Genomic DNA, 15399 nt, shown 5'->3' on the forward strand with positions numbered 1-15399 from the left:
GTAAGGGATCTGTTCCTTATTTCACCCTTATACATGGATGTGTGGATCATTGACAGATGTAAGCAATACAAAGATATTAGCACTCTGAGGAAGGCAGGGGATCTGTTTAAAAACCAAAATGTATTGCCCAGCAGTAGTAACCATGAAAAAAAGCCGTTTTTGCTGCAAAATTCACAACTCCTCTGGTGCGGTCTCATGCAGACTCACCAATACTACATGATAGAAGCAGGCTTCTGGGCCCAATGCCAACCAGCTGCACTTCCACACAGTACAAACATGGGGTCACTCAGTGAATGCCTTGTATTTTTTTCAGTGAACACAAGGCATTTTTTAGTTGGACAAGGTAGAGAGCCAGGGTGATGACATCACAACCTCTACCTCATCCAATCGGAGAAGGCCTTGTATTCACTGAAAAAAGGGACCACCTGTGGTTTCTACACAGAAGGGCAGCTACTCATCAGATCTGGAGACTGCTGCCATCAGTGTAGTAGCAGGGACTACTACAGTGAACTGCAGCTTCTACAGGTTTCAGGTATGAAATATGTATGCTTATTTTGATCCGAGCGGGAACAGTACAATCATGTATGAAAAATCATACCTAAACCTCAGGCCGCAATTAAATCTAGCGTTTTGGAATCGCTGGGTAGAATCGCCGCAATTCTGCCTGCAATTACAAATCGCACTGCAATGCCTGCAAAACATACGAGTGTTTGTGTGCAATTCATTTTTAATGCTACAGCTATAGAGGTTAGTGAGGGCATTTTTTTTTTTTTTTGTAATTCTGCCTGCAATTACAAATCGCACTGCAATGCTGGCAAAACATACGAGTGTTTGTGTGCAATTCATTTTTAATGCTACAGCTATAGAGGTCAGTGAGGGCTTTTTTTTTTTTTTTTAGTACATTTACTGCTTGTTAAGACGTATTTGTCCACAGCCTGTCCACAGGTTCAAACGTTTCAGCAAGCGTGATCGGGGTGGAAAGGATACTCAAGAGGATGGTTTGAGGGATGTCTGTGAAGGATGACCATTATTCATTACAAGCTTTCCTATGCAGCTCTCTTCTAACATCTCCCACTCCTAACAACTATACACACACACCTTACTAAGGAGTGTGCTAGCTGCCCCTGCTTAAGATGTAAATGCTCTGCAGACATTGTTCAGGCTAGGCAGTTGAAACAAGAACTAAGCAGTTTGGCAGATATTAACTGCATATTTACTGAGCTGCATTTTTAAATAAATGTAAATTTATCCTTTTGGTAAGAAAAAAAACTCTGGGATAGGCAAAAAAAAAAAAAAAAAAAATCACTCATTAGTACACCCCCTACACAAAACACTAAACAGTCAATCCAATTTTGAAAGCCCTTACCATTTAGGAGAAAATTCTACTAAAATAAAACAGCATCTGCTCTGGCAAGGAAGAGGTGTAACAACAGGGATTACATCATATCCTCTCCTCTCTCTCTCTCTGCAGAAAAAAGGAAACTACAGTTCCCATAAACCACAGGGAGTTGTAGTGAATGTGGATGGGTACACTAGGCCTGTACATGTTGAACATGTCTCAGCGTCTCGGTCTGCCCAGCACTGCATGTGGGGCAGAATTACATCACTGCTTCCTGGAGACAGAACTACAGAAGGGATGTGCCATGACCAGTGTCTGGGGGAATAAGAGGCATAGCAGCCACTGGTCTTACAAACTGAAAACCAAAGAGAAATAACAGTTTGATTTGAAAATGAACAGGCTATTTCAGAGCAACTACTGAGTGATCCAGAAGATGGATGACATATCAGTAGGTAAGAGATCAGCAACAAGGACATGTAAAGAAGTTATTACCTGGAGTTTTGCTTTAGGTAAAACAGGCATTTTGCAAAGTGCAGTTGCTCCAGAGCTTAGTACATGAGGTATAGCTTCACTTTGCAAAGAATATCCAATCACATGCAAGGAAAATGTTTTAAAAAACAGCATTTTGGCTTGCACATGATTGGATGATATAAGTTAGCAGAGCTTCCGCTCATTTACTAAGCTTTGGAGCAACTGTTTTGCACAGTCTATTTGACTTTAGTAGATTAACCCCTGTGTCCCACCTTCACCTTCTTCCACCACTGCGTGAACCACCACTGGATACACCTCTCGATCCAGGTCAAACGTTAGCTGAAATACAGAAAAGGGATACATTTATGTGAATCAAGCATTTTAGAAACATTATATCATGTGTATTGACTCCATCTAGTGTAGCAGCTATCAGTGCCAGAATGCTGGGCTGTTCTGATTAGGCAAAGCTTTGGCATTTCCTAGACTTGCAGAAGCTTGTCCACACCCTCCTACTTTCCTTGTATTCCAATTGACCAGTAAGACATCCCATAATAGTGATGGGCCTATGCTGGTAAGAGGAAGCAGAAGGTAGTTCAAGAGTTCTAATCTCTAATGTAAGCACAAAGCAGAACCCTTGGGAGGCAGAGCAGGATTATGAGATGCTAAAAAAGCCCAAATGACTTCAGGAGTTCTTTGAAAATGAATTTCTCCTTGTTGCCTATACCTAGAGAGGTCATTGAGGGTTTGCTTTAAAGCACATTTTACAACTTAAAGCTTAACTACACTATCTGAGCACCACAAACCAAAAACGCTATTTAAAGTGTTACTAAACCCACAATAGTAAAATCAGTCTGTATATGCAGTAATGCATGCTTGTTATACTCACTATGGATCCTAAGGGGTTAATCCTTTGCATTGTGTAAAAATGATGTTTGATCCTGTCTTCTCTGATCCTCCCCTTCTTCTAATGTCCCCAATCCATCTGCTGATAGAACAGAGCCTTGGAAAGGCAAGCTGCACATGCTCAGTTTGGTATGTATTGCTAGTTTTTTCTTTTTTTCCTGGGAGGGTGCATGTGATCGGCACAGGGCAATCAGCACTGTCCAGACAGTGGGTCAGGGGTTATGCAGCCTCAAAGGACAATCAGGGGAGAATGAAAACTCCTCTTCCAACCTTCAACTAGTGCTCGGCTGGACACCGATAGACCTCACAAGACTGCTCTAACTGCTGATGAGATAATTTATTTAGCAGTTTATATTCACTAACATTAATGCATCTCTATGTTCTGTGTAATGTGGGATACAAGATATAGTATTTTTTCCTGGGTTTAGTAACACATTAATTCATTTTTGTTATTCAAAACAAACTCCCCTATCCATCCATGTCTCCTTGCTTTATTTTGCTGAAAAACCACTTTGAAAAAGTTAAAAGGCCAGTTCACACTACATCCGTTTCAGTTGCTTTTTTTTCTGCATCCAAAATGCACAGAAAGTATGTTATATGGTTGTCAATGTCATAGTCCACATCAGTGCTTGCAGACTGATGAGGGAGCACGCATGCTCCGAACGTGCGCCACCCCCCACAATCACAAGTGACATCCTCTCCGTTCAGTGGGAATTTCAGAACCTGGAAGCCACCAGCATCACCGTCCAACACCGGATCTCCCCACATGTTCAGAGGCTCGAGTCCCTTCACAAAGCGGATGCCTACCTATATAACAGATTACAAGCGCATTCCACCATACTTTTGTGAGTGGCCTGTATTATTCATTTTTAGCTATATTAAAATGTTTTATGCTGCACTTAGAGGGCGCAGTTTTTCTTTCCTGATCTCCCACAGGGCTCTCTCTAGCTCATTACTGGCTGCCTCCTTGTTCAGCGGTGCATCAGGACGTTCACAAGGACTATCTATATATAGATATTTATATTGTGTCTCCCATTTATACATACATAAATACACACACATATACACATATACACATATACACACATTATATATATATATATATATATATATATATATACACACACACACACACACACATACTTTTTATTTCTTTTTTTGGTCTCATTTTTATTTTCATCCTTGGTTTCCATTTTTAGTCATTTCCGCATATACCACTTTCAGCCCTTCTTGGAGTGCGCCAAATACCCATTCCACTTTTATCTACTGTATATTAGTCTTTTTAAAAATACATTTTAAATGAGCCAACTGAATATATAGCCTGTAAGAAATAAGAAAAACACTTTCAAAATTTTTGGTCTTTTTAGTTTACATAGCAAAAAAAAAATCCCTGTTGTGAATAAATACCAACAAAAGAAAGTTTTATCGGTCTAAAAAATGCTAACAATTTCATTTAGGTACAGTGTTGCATGACCGCGCAATTGTCAAAGTGTGATAGCTCTGAAAGCTGAAAATTGGCCTGGGCAGGAAGGGAGTAAAAGTGTCCGGACTGGAAGTGGTTAAATAGCGATTCTGTACATCTGCAGCTTTATTATCAGCAGAAATACTCACTATAAAACTTTTTTTATTGGCAAGTGATTCTACATGGCACACGGACATTGTAAGGCAATCTGACCTACGGCCAGCTTCTCCTCCCAACTACTTGATATGGATGCTCATGTCCTTGGTAGCCTGGGAGATGTGCCAGTCAATTGGTAGCCTAGGGCTAGCCCAACGCTCAGGAATCTAATCATTTAGAAACAAAGACCTCAGCTGATCCCGTATTCATTTTACATGCAAAGCCTCTATTCAGTGTATCGCTGCCTACTAGGCAGAACACTATTATCAGCCATATAGTAAGATATGAATTGTATAGTCTACTCTGACCAAGGAACCTCTCTTCTGAGGATCTGTATCAATCATTCCTTACACGTCACAGCTACTGCGAACATTTGTACAGTTACAACGCTTTCTATGTGTATCTAGCTTTAAAGTGACCCTGGGTGAGATTTACTAAAACTGGAGCACGCAGATTCAGGTGCAGCTGTGCATGGTAACCAGTCAGGTTCTAACTTCTGCTTGTTCAAAAGCTTTGACAATAAAACCTGTAAACTGATAGAATCTGGTGCAGCTAGTAACCAATTTTTAGTAAATCCCCCCTCCCCCCAGTGAATGGCAAGCATTGTATATTTGTGACTCCCTGCAGCTTGACTTGTAAGATTTTTTTCGTTCAGCCAACCAGCCATGCAAACAAGATGGATGGAGGAATCCCCCTCTTCTCCAGGACATTATTTTCTGACAAAGTCACCCACTGCTGTCAATTACATTAGTCAGTGGCTGCAGCTTATCGGCCGCAGACGCTGATCATCAAAAAAAAAAACATTAGGTAATATGCTGAAGAAGGTTCTAATTGGCTTTAAGAGAATATATTGTGGTTTTGCATATTTTTTACAATTATGGTTGTGACTAAAAGTACATTTAAAAATTGTATTTCTTTTTTGTCTACAAACATTTTTATTTATTAAGACATAGGCTGCAAAAACAGCTTAACAGAAGAAGGTATAACATACAACAGAAAAAAAGGCACATCTGTAATATTCATTCCAATAAGGTACAGTTATGTAGAACATAATAGTGAAGTACATGAGCATGGTAGGCAGGAAGGTAGGCAGAGCAATAAAGCCGCCAACAGAAAGACACCATCAATTAAATCATGAATATTCATTGGTCAGGCAGTAAATGTCTATGAGTTTTCCAAACATCCCATTTTTTGTCAAATAAGTGTATCCTATCCAGTAATGTATAATGAATACGTTCCATGAGCATCACCGAATCGACTCTTTGTAAAACCAAGGCCAATGGTACCGTAGGCAATTTCCAGTGAAGGGCAATGGCCCATAGGGCTTAGACACAGATAGTGTGAATCAGCCTCATAGCCTCAGTCCGTATTCCCGAGATATGGGCTCCCAGTAGGCAAGTCTGCATAGACAATTACATCGGGGCATCAGACATTGCAGAGATCTTACGCCATATCAATGAAAGGCCTGGACAGGCCCAAAATGTATGTACAAGGGTGCCAGTTAGGCCACAACCCCGCAAGCAAAGATAGGATGTCTCTGGGAACATGATGTGTAGTCTAGAGGGGGTATAATACCAGCGGGTTAATAATTTAACCACTTGAGCTACAGAGGATTTACCCCCCTTAATGACCAGGCCTCTTTTTGCTACTCGGCGCTGCTCAAAGTTGGTTATAAATTTAGGCCAAAATGTATTCTGCTACATGTTTTTGGTAAAAAAAAATCCCAATAAGTGTATATTGATTGCTTTGTGTGGAAGTTATAGCGTCTACAAACTATGGTATAGATACTGCAATTTACGGCATTTTTCTGCTATACAGCGCTGCGCTAGTTTAACGGATAATTGCGCGGTCATGCAATACGGTACATAAATGAAATTTACATCCTTTTTTTACCACAAACTGAGCTTTCTTTCGGTGGCATTTGATCGCCTGTGCGGTTTTTATTTTTTGCGCTATAAAAAAAAAGGCTGACAATTTTGAGGAAAAAAAACAATATTTTGGACTTTTTGCTATAAAACATGTCCAGTAAAAAAAAAAAATGCAAAAACCTAATTTAGTCATAAATTTCTGCCAAAATGCATTCTGCGACATGTCTTTGCTAAAAAAAAACCCCAATACGTGTAAATTAATTGGTTTACGTGAAAGTTATAGCGTTTACAAATGGCGGGAAAGATACTGGGATTTTTAGGGTTATTTTTATACTAATAATGGCGGCGATCAGCAAATTATGGCGGCGATCAGGGACTTATGACAGCGACCAGCGACTTATGGCGGGACTGCGGCGGACATTCTGACATTGGGGGGTACTGACTTGGGGTCACTGACATCCCCAAAAACACTAATACAGTGATCGGTGCAAAAAAAAAACAAAAACACTGACACTGTACTAATGGCAATGGGGAGGAAGGGATTAACTTTATTTTGCAGGGAAGGGTTATAGGAGTGAGGGGAGTGTTTTACTAGGGGGCGGGGGTGTGTACTGGACGGGACAAGGCTGATTGAGAAAGAGAAACTGTTCTTTCTCGATCAGCTCATCCTCGAGCTGACAGGGAAGTGACAGACAGCACAGCTACTGCAGCTGTGCTGTCTGTCACTGTTTGCCGCCGATCGCCGGGACATAGCCGCTAAGGACCGGCTGTGACCCGGCGACTCACATCTGCGGCGGTGCGCCTCGCGCGCCCCCTATTTGTTCACAAAACACACGTTTTAAAATGTGGTTTTGCCTGCGAGTGCCGCCCTGCCGCCGTATATCTACATTGGCTGGGCGGCAAGCCGTTAAGGGCCGTCTCACGGACATAAAGAGATCTAGAGCTCTTATGTATGTTATCTACCATGGGGTCCCAGTCCTCCATTGAGAAGGTGACACCACTATCAGTTTCCATTTCTGTCTATATAAAAGGGGGTGAGGGAAAAATAGTTACCAAAAAAAGACGGTACAAATCTGAGATAAGACCCCTACCCCTAGGAGAGTCACAGCTTATACGTTCAAAAAACGTAATCAGGGACGAAGGTATCAAACCAAAATGGGAGTTGAAAAAATAAAGCAAAAGGTGGGACGTCTCAGGGAACATGACGTGTAGTCTAGAGGGGGTATATTATCAGCAGGTTAATACTTTAAGGGCCGTCTCACGGACAGAGAGAAATCTAGAGTTCTTATGTATGTTATCCACCATGGAGTCCCAGCCTAAAAATTGTATTTCAAGCAGTAAAATGTGAAATATGAAATATTATGTTCTTACTTTTAACCAGCAGGTGGAGCGTTATTTCCTTTTTCACATGATTACCTATCTACTCATTCCTACTCTGCTGGAAGAAAAATCAACTGTTTACATAACTCAGTAACTCAAGCTGAAATTTATACACACAAAATGAATAAGTCACTGCTCACATTCTCTTCTCTCCTGCTGTCAATTGTGCAGTTTGCCATCAAGCTTTTTTTTTTTTTGTTTTAAATGAAACGTGGGACAAACAGCTTCTGCTGAGCTTTTTCTAAAGAAATCCTGTAGTGCTCTGTGTTTCCTGCATCATGAGTTTAACCTACAGGATGTAATGTGTATTTCTCAAACAGAGATTTTATATAAATAGTAGTATAAACTAATGTAAAGTAAGCAACAAATTGTTGACTTTTAGCATATTTGAATAGGCAAACATTAGATCTTCATTTGTAGGGAGTCTACAGAACGGTGAAATGACTTCTAAAACTAGCACAAGTGTAGTCATTCTCATATTCTATGCAAATATGTCACGTGATGAACATAAGCACACATCTACATTTAACACCACTTCAAATCCACAAAATCAGAAACAGGCATTGCAGATTAGATACCAGTGATGAGAACCTCATTAGGGAGGTATGCATTTGGAACCTGTCCTATTAAACCGCTTCCATACCGGGCACTTTTACCCCCTTCCTGCCCAGGCCAATTTTCAGGTTTCAGCACTCTCACACTTTGAATGACAATTGCAGGGTCATGCAACACTGTACCCAAACTAAATTGTTATCATTTTGTTCACACAACTAGAGCTTTCTTTTGGTTGTATTTAATCACCACTGGGGTTTTTATTTTTAAAATTTAAATTAACAAAAAAAAAAAGACTGAAAATTTTGAAAAAAAAAAGTTTTTCTTTGTTTCTGTTATAAAAGTTTGTAAATAAATAATTACTGTATCTATAGCTCTTGGTACATTAGTGTGATGGTCAAGGAGAGGAGTGCTCCTTACTTTGCCGTCATTGAGAAGAAGAGAAGAGAGAAAGCAGCAATTATAATTGTTCTTCATAAATTTAGGCCAAGATATATTCTACTACATGTCTTTGGTGAAAATAACCCAAATCATTATTTATTGTATAGTCTGTAGGAAAGTTATAGAGTTCACAAACTATGGGATATATCTGAAAATTGATCAATCCTGAAGTACTGACAGCCAATCTAATTACTTGTGGGACAAATATCAGAACAGTACAGATATCCCTCAAATGAGCCCTTTTTACAAAGTAGACAGTCTGACATATTTCATAAGAGGCATGGCAAGTTTTTTGAAGTTGTAATTTTTTTGTCATAATTTTTTGGAAAATGAAGAAATTAAAAAAAAAAAAATATTTTCACAAATTTTTTTTTTACATACTGTCACCAGTGCAGTACAGCGTCGTCGTATAACTGGTGTGGCGGTGATTAGGGACTCTGACTGGTGATCGTACGAAAAAAGTTATTTTATATTTTATTTATTTTTTATTAAATTTTTTTTCTCTTTTTTCATATTACACTATGACCAAAGTAGGGGAAGTGATCAATATTTTTTTTTTTTTTTTACACAATTTGATTGCTTATAGCAATAGAATTTTTATAGCAAAGCAAGCACTTAACTGAATGAAATCAATGCATTCAGGTTTTTTTGTTGTGATTAGCTGTGATTGGCCACGGCTAATCACATGACACAGACGGGCTGTGATTGGCCCAGCCTGTGCATGTGATCACTGTGACCATTCACAGCTAGACACACTTGTATACAATGGACTGTATGAAAGGAAGCCATCCATTGTTTACAACTGTCATGTGACCTGCTGTGTTTGGTCTCATCGGGTCATATGGTACTGGCAATGGGGCTGAGTACACAGATCTGTCATCGCAAGGCGCGATCCGGAAAGAACGTCATATGACGCTCACTTAGAGGGACGAGAAGCTCACTCAGCCATCATTTTACTATAGGCCGGGCGGGAAGTGGTTAAACATCTGATTTCTGTGGTCTGGTGTTTTCCTTGCTATTGGTGGGTTTCATGCCAAGATCAAAGTGTCTAAGGCCTTCGGAAAGTAGGTTGGGTCTGGCAATGGATTTAAAAAGATTGCAAAATTATTTGAAATTAAAGTGGAACTTCACTCTCTCAATTAACATGGATTATTTTTAATCCTTATACTGCTAGCATTAGTGAATAGATAGGAAAGTATATTGTATTTACTGGTTTTAAACTTTTTTATTTTTCAGTTACTTCCTGATTTCTATGCCTAGGCAAATGATGTCATACATCCCAGGAGTCTTTATAAGGGAAAGAGGGGTTTTCTCAGCTAAGCACACCCCTCCTGCCTGCATGAGCTAAGGGCAGATGGATTCCAGGAAGTGAATGCTACATGAATCATCTGTTCTTATGCAAGATATCTACTGCCAGAGATGCTAGGATGTGTTTTTCAAAGTGACTTCTCAGCAAAATAAAGCATGGAGACATGGATGGATGGGTTTGTTTTGAATATTAAAAATTATTAACCACTTGCCCTCCAGAGGATTTACCCCCCCCCCCCCCCCCCCCCTCCCCTTCCTCACCAAGCCATTTTTTCATTACGGGGCTGCGTTACTTTAACTGACAATTGAGCAGTCATGCAATGCTGTGAAGTCCTGCAATGCTGCACCCAAATGAAATTTATGTCCTTTTTTTCCCATGAATAGAGCTTTCTTTTGGTGGTATGTGATCTCCTGTGCGTTTTTAATTCATTGCTCTATTTAAATATAAAAAATTTAAAAAAAAGACAATTTTGAGAAAAAAAAACAATATTTTTGACTTTTTGCTATTAAACATGTCCAGTAAAAAAGTTTTAAAAAAATCAAACTTTTGTCATACATTTAAGCCAAAATGTATTCTGCTACATGTCTTTGCTAAAAATAAATCCCAATACGTGTAAATTAATTGGTTTAAGTGAAAGTTATAGCGTTTAAAAATGGCGGGATTTTTTTTTCTTCTACTATTAATGGTAGTGATCAGCGACTTATAGCGGGACTGCGGTGGGCATTCTGACATCACCAGTGACACCAATACATTGATCAGTGCTAATGAAAAGCACTGACACTGTACTAATGACACTGGACAGGAAGGGGTTAACATCTGGGGCGATCAAATTGTTAACTGTGTGCTGTTTTGCATACTGAGCAGTGTGTGTGCTTCACGGTAAGCACACTTCTTTGCATGGCTGTGCTAGCCATTCAAAGTAGTGTGCAGGAGCAGACAGGGGAGAGAACTGTTTTGTTTACAAACCGTTCTCCCCCCCCCAAGAGATGCTTGGCAATCGCTGGCAGGGACCCGGTGATTGACAGCCGAGGTTGCGAATGGCAGTGGAGTAGTGCGCGCGCCCCCTACCCGGAAATGCAAAATTATATATATTATATATACACACACACACACATACATACACACACACACACACACACACACACATTTGATTTTGCATACCCGTAGCAGTACTTCTGCTATAGGGCAGACAGGAAGCGGTTAAATAGCGTTTTTGGTTTGTGGTGCTTGGATGCAGTGTAGTTCTGCTTTAGGCTTGGTTCACACTGATCCCGTGCGAATTGATGCAATTTCACAGTGCAATTTGTGTTTTGACAGGTGCAAATTTAATGCGATTTCACAGCTGGAGAGAACATTCACACCACACCTGCACTAAACTAGCACAGGACCCTTTTTTAACCAGATCAAAATTACATTGCATAGTTGTGAATGGCCTTCAGAGAAAACAATGTATTTTCAGGTGATATGCAAATCTATGCCTTTCAGATCGCATCTAATCTGCGTCAGTGTGAATCGGGACTCAATCGTTCTATATATAGTAAGTATATGGGGCAGCACAGTGGCTAAATGGCAGTACTAGGGTTGTTGGTTCGAATCCCAACCACGCACCACCTGCCTGGTGTTTGCATGTTCTCCTTGTGCCTGTGTGGTTTCCTCCCACACTCCAAAAGACATGCTGGCCGGCTGTTATTTGGCTCCTGTCTAAATTGGCCCTAGTGTGTGCATGTATGAATGTGAGTTAGGGACCTTAGATTGTACACCCTTTGAGGGTTAGGGGCTGATGTGAATATATAATATAGATGTAAAGCGCTGCGTAAATTTAAGGCACTATATAAGTATCTGTAATTAATAAATAAATATTCATCTAAATGTAGTGTAGATTTAAAATGACGAATTTGTCCTGGACTGACCAGCCCAGCAAATTTAGCCTAACAGCTAACTGACTGATGCTCAAAGAAGTCTCCAGTTGGTGTCAAAGTGCATGCATCTACAATTGGATAGAAATTGCACCAATGTAACCAGCGTGAGAAGTGCGCTATCCAAAAACAACAGTAGAATATACACAATATAATATATATATATATATATATATATATATACACATACACACACACAGTAGAATATATATATATATATTTTGCGTACCCGTACTTCTGCTATAGGGCAGACAGGAAGCAGTTAAAATAGAGTTTTTGGTTTGTGGTGCTCGGATGCAGCGTAGTTCTGTTTTATGCTAGGTTCACACTGATGCAGTTTGCCATGGAACAGACAAAGCCTTCTGGAACAATGTGCAGTGAACTGAAGAGTTGTTTGGCCACAGTAACAGTAGACATGTTTGGCACAAAAGGCAGCATTTCAGAAGAAACTCATACCAACTGTAAAGCATGTTGGTGAAAATGTTATGATGTTATGACTTGGGGTATGATTAACTGCTTCAGGGCTTGGACAGCGATCAGTAATCAGGAGAGAATTCTGCATCATAGCAAAGTGTGCTTGTTAAGAATGTGAGGCCATTTGTTTCAAAAGATGAAGCTGGATCAGAAATGGGTCACACTAACAAATCAAGGACTGCGTAAAAAGGTAGAAGCGGAGGATTATGGATTGGCCTAGGCATAAATTGAATTCCACTGAAATGTTGTAGGAGAAAGGGGTGGGAGTTAAAACTGGCAGTTCACACAAGGGAACCCAAAAACATCTTGCAACTGAAGGAAAATAGCATGTAGTAGTGGTCAAAAATGTGTGCAAACTTAGGAGGAGACAAATTTGCCCAGATACAGGTGAACAGCAACAGCTCCTCTTAGCCTGTCAATGTTTTATAAAGGCTGGTTGTCCGCCACTGTTTGCATACATGTCATGCCAGCTGCAAGAATCCATTGATTCTTGTTGCTGGAATCCGATGTACGCAAATAATCACCCATATGAAGCAGGCCTATAAAAAAAAACACTGCACATTGTGCAAGAAGGCCTGGTCTGTTCAATGGCAAATTGTAGTCTTGCTTGAAAAAAAAACAAAAAACAAAAAAAACCTTCCTGGCAGTACCACAGGTAAAATAAAAGAAAACTGCAAATTTAAATTATTATTATATATTAAAAAAATATAATAATGCCACCTTTGCTATCCCACATGAAAGAGAAATATATTTCCAATATAATAAAAAAAAATTATATGACATATATTTACAATATATTGGTCTATGCTAATATATTTTAAAAGAATTAAATGTAAATATATTTTCTAAAGGCATATATTTAAAAATATATATCGTTTTTTTTTTATATATATATTCTTCAGTGTATGTTGAAAGATATATATTTGAAAATGTTTTTCTAAAAATATTTTTCATATATTTTTTGATATAAAAAAAAAAAAAAACACACATTTCAACACACACACACACACTTTTTTTATTTAAATATATTAAATACGGTCAAAATTGTAGTATTTCAAATATATGTCAATATACTTGGGAAGAATATTTTTAAAATATATATAAAAAATATATTTTTCTCCCACGAGGGATATGAGACCAGCTGGGAAATTTAGTTTATGCTAGAGTTAAAGCGGAGTTCCACGCCAAAGTGGAAGCTCTGCTCATTTGCCTCCTCCCCCCCTCCACTGCCATATTTGGCACCTTTTTGGGAGGGAGTGGGTACCTGGTTTTGACAAGTACCCGCTCCCACTTCCGGCCGAGTTTGCTGCGACGAAGTGACCCAGACGTTTGGCCCCCTCCTCCCTCCCGCAGTCTCCTGGTAACTTTCACAGGTCCCAGGAGACTGCTGGACCAATTAGGAGGCAAAGCACGACTCACGCATGCGCAGTGGGCATCAGGCTGTGAAGCTGCAAGCTGTCACAGCCTGGGGCCTACAGCTGAGATGCCAGCCCTGTGGAGAGAAGGAGAGAAGGGACGGCGCGGGTGAGCACATCGCTGGACTCCGGGACAGATAAGTGTGTTTATTAAAAGTCAGCAGCTACAGTTTTTGTAGCTGCTGCCTTTTAATAAACACAAAAACGGCTGGAACTCCACTTTAAAGCAGTATTAAATCAAAAAATTATATAAATATAATATATTGCAGCTAGCCAATCATTAGATGTGGTGGCTGTTAGTTTTTTTTTTAAAGTTTTTTTTCCCCGTTTTCAACTTGTAATCTGACACACCTCCTATATTAGCGTGCCTCCACTCTGGATGAAGGTGCACAGGGGGAACCACTGGACCGCAGCATTGTCAGTCAGGTGGGGAGGGGAGTGTTAGATGTACTAGCAGATTTAGACACACTAACAAATGGAAGCCAAACTCCAGCTAATACTTTATAGGTTTTTTTCCTTTTGGGGTAAAGTTTTTTCTTTTTATAAATAAATAAAAGCTGATCATTGTAAGCACCTTTGTCAGTGGTAAATGGTTTGTCTCAACCCTCTAACTGTCACATCTGCAGGACAACTTGTTCTGTTGAAAAACAACAGACTTACTGGCAGGATCACCAAGTAAAATTGAAAGAAAGACTTAAAGTGATACTAAACCCAGGACCCTGCATTCACTATATCTGGTCTCCCACAGTACACAGAACATGGAAATTCAATTAGTTTAGTAAATATAAACTGATAAAATACTTCTTATCATCATCAGGTAGAGCAGTCTTGTGACTTCAGCAGAGCACTGGTTATAGCTTATAAGAGGAGTTTTCTTTCTGCTCTAAGAGGATGTGAAACCCCTGGCCTCAGTCTTGACAGTGCTGATTGGCCCTGTGCTGATCACATGCACTCACCCAAGAAAAGAAAAAAAAAAAAAAAAAAAACCTCTCTAGCAATACACACTAAATTGAGCATGTGACTACGGATTCAGTCTGTATCAGGTGGTCATTTCAACAAGAGGAGGGGCAGAGAAGAATGGGTCAAACAGCCTTCTTGCAGAGGATTAACCCCTTAGGGTCCATAGCAAGCATGCTTTACTGCATATACAGACTGATTGTACTGCTGTGTGTTTAGTAACACTTTGAAAAGAAAACAAATGCAACCATCACATCTAAAAATTGATAACATGTGATATATTAAAAATGGTTGCCTTTGGGTTTAAATACCGCTCTAAAAAAAGGAGAACAATTTTAATATGTACGTAAAACACACAAATGTAACAAAGTCTTTCTCTTACCTCCTCCTCCCTCCATTCAGATGGGTCTACAGTATGTGATGGAAGGCAAAATTGTTGGCTGACACCTTTCTTGAAGTACACAGTTTCTGACTGCAGGTTGCTAGCCTTAGGAATGTAACTGATGGGAGAAATAGCACTGTTAACAATTGTTTCAGCAGAAAGAGGCCAAGGCTGAATAAAAAAAATAAAATAAAATAATAATAATAATATATATATATATATATATATATATATATCTCCACGGTCTATATATAACCACACAGATAGAAAATGACCCTATACAAGGATTAATCTATGTATCTAGCAGCTACCGTGCTTACCTGCAAGGCCTGACCCAAATGCATATTTCTCAACGTATCTCTAAGGAGCTAAAC

At 39.5% G+C, this 15399-nt stretch overlaps 1 protein-coding gene across 1 annotated transcript in view; it reads right to left on the minus strand.

The window, feature by feature from the left end:
- Positions 1-15399, minus strand: part of RNF157 (ring finger protein 157) — a gene marked incomplete at its 5' end in the record, with an annotated part of 76248 nt that overhangs the window by 56524 nt on the left and 4325 nt on the right. The window contains 2 exons of the mRNA XM_089690620.1: positions 2083-2149; positions 15026-15143. Of these exons, the coding sequence (XP_089546746.1) occupies positions 2083-2149; positions 15026-15143 (185 nt within the window). The remainder of the gene's footprint in view (positions 1-2082; positions 2150-15025; positions 15144-15399) is intronic.

The sequence above is a fragment of the Staurois parvus genome, unplaced genomic scaffold, assembly GCF_062004578.1.
Source record: "Staurois parvus isolate SC_StPar_1 unplaced genomic scaffold, SC_StPar_1.0 ptg000538l, whole genome shotgun sequence".
Classification (NCBI taxonomy): Eukaryota; Metazoa; Chordata; class Amphibia; order Anura; family Ranidae; genus Staurois; species Staurois parvus.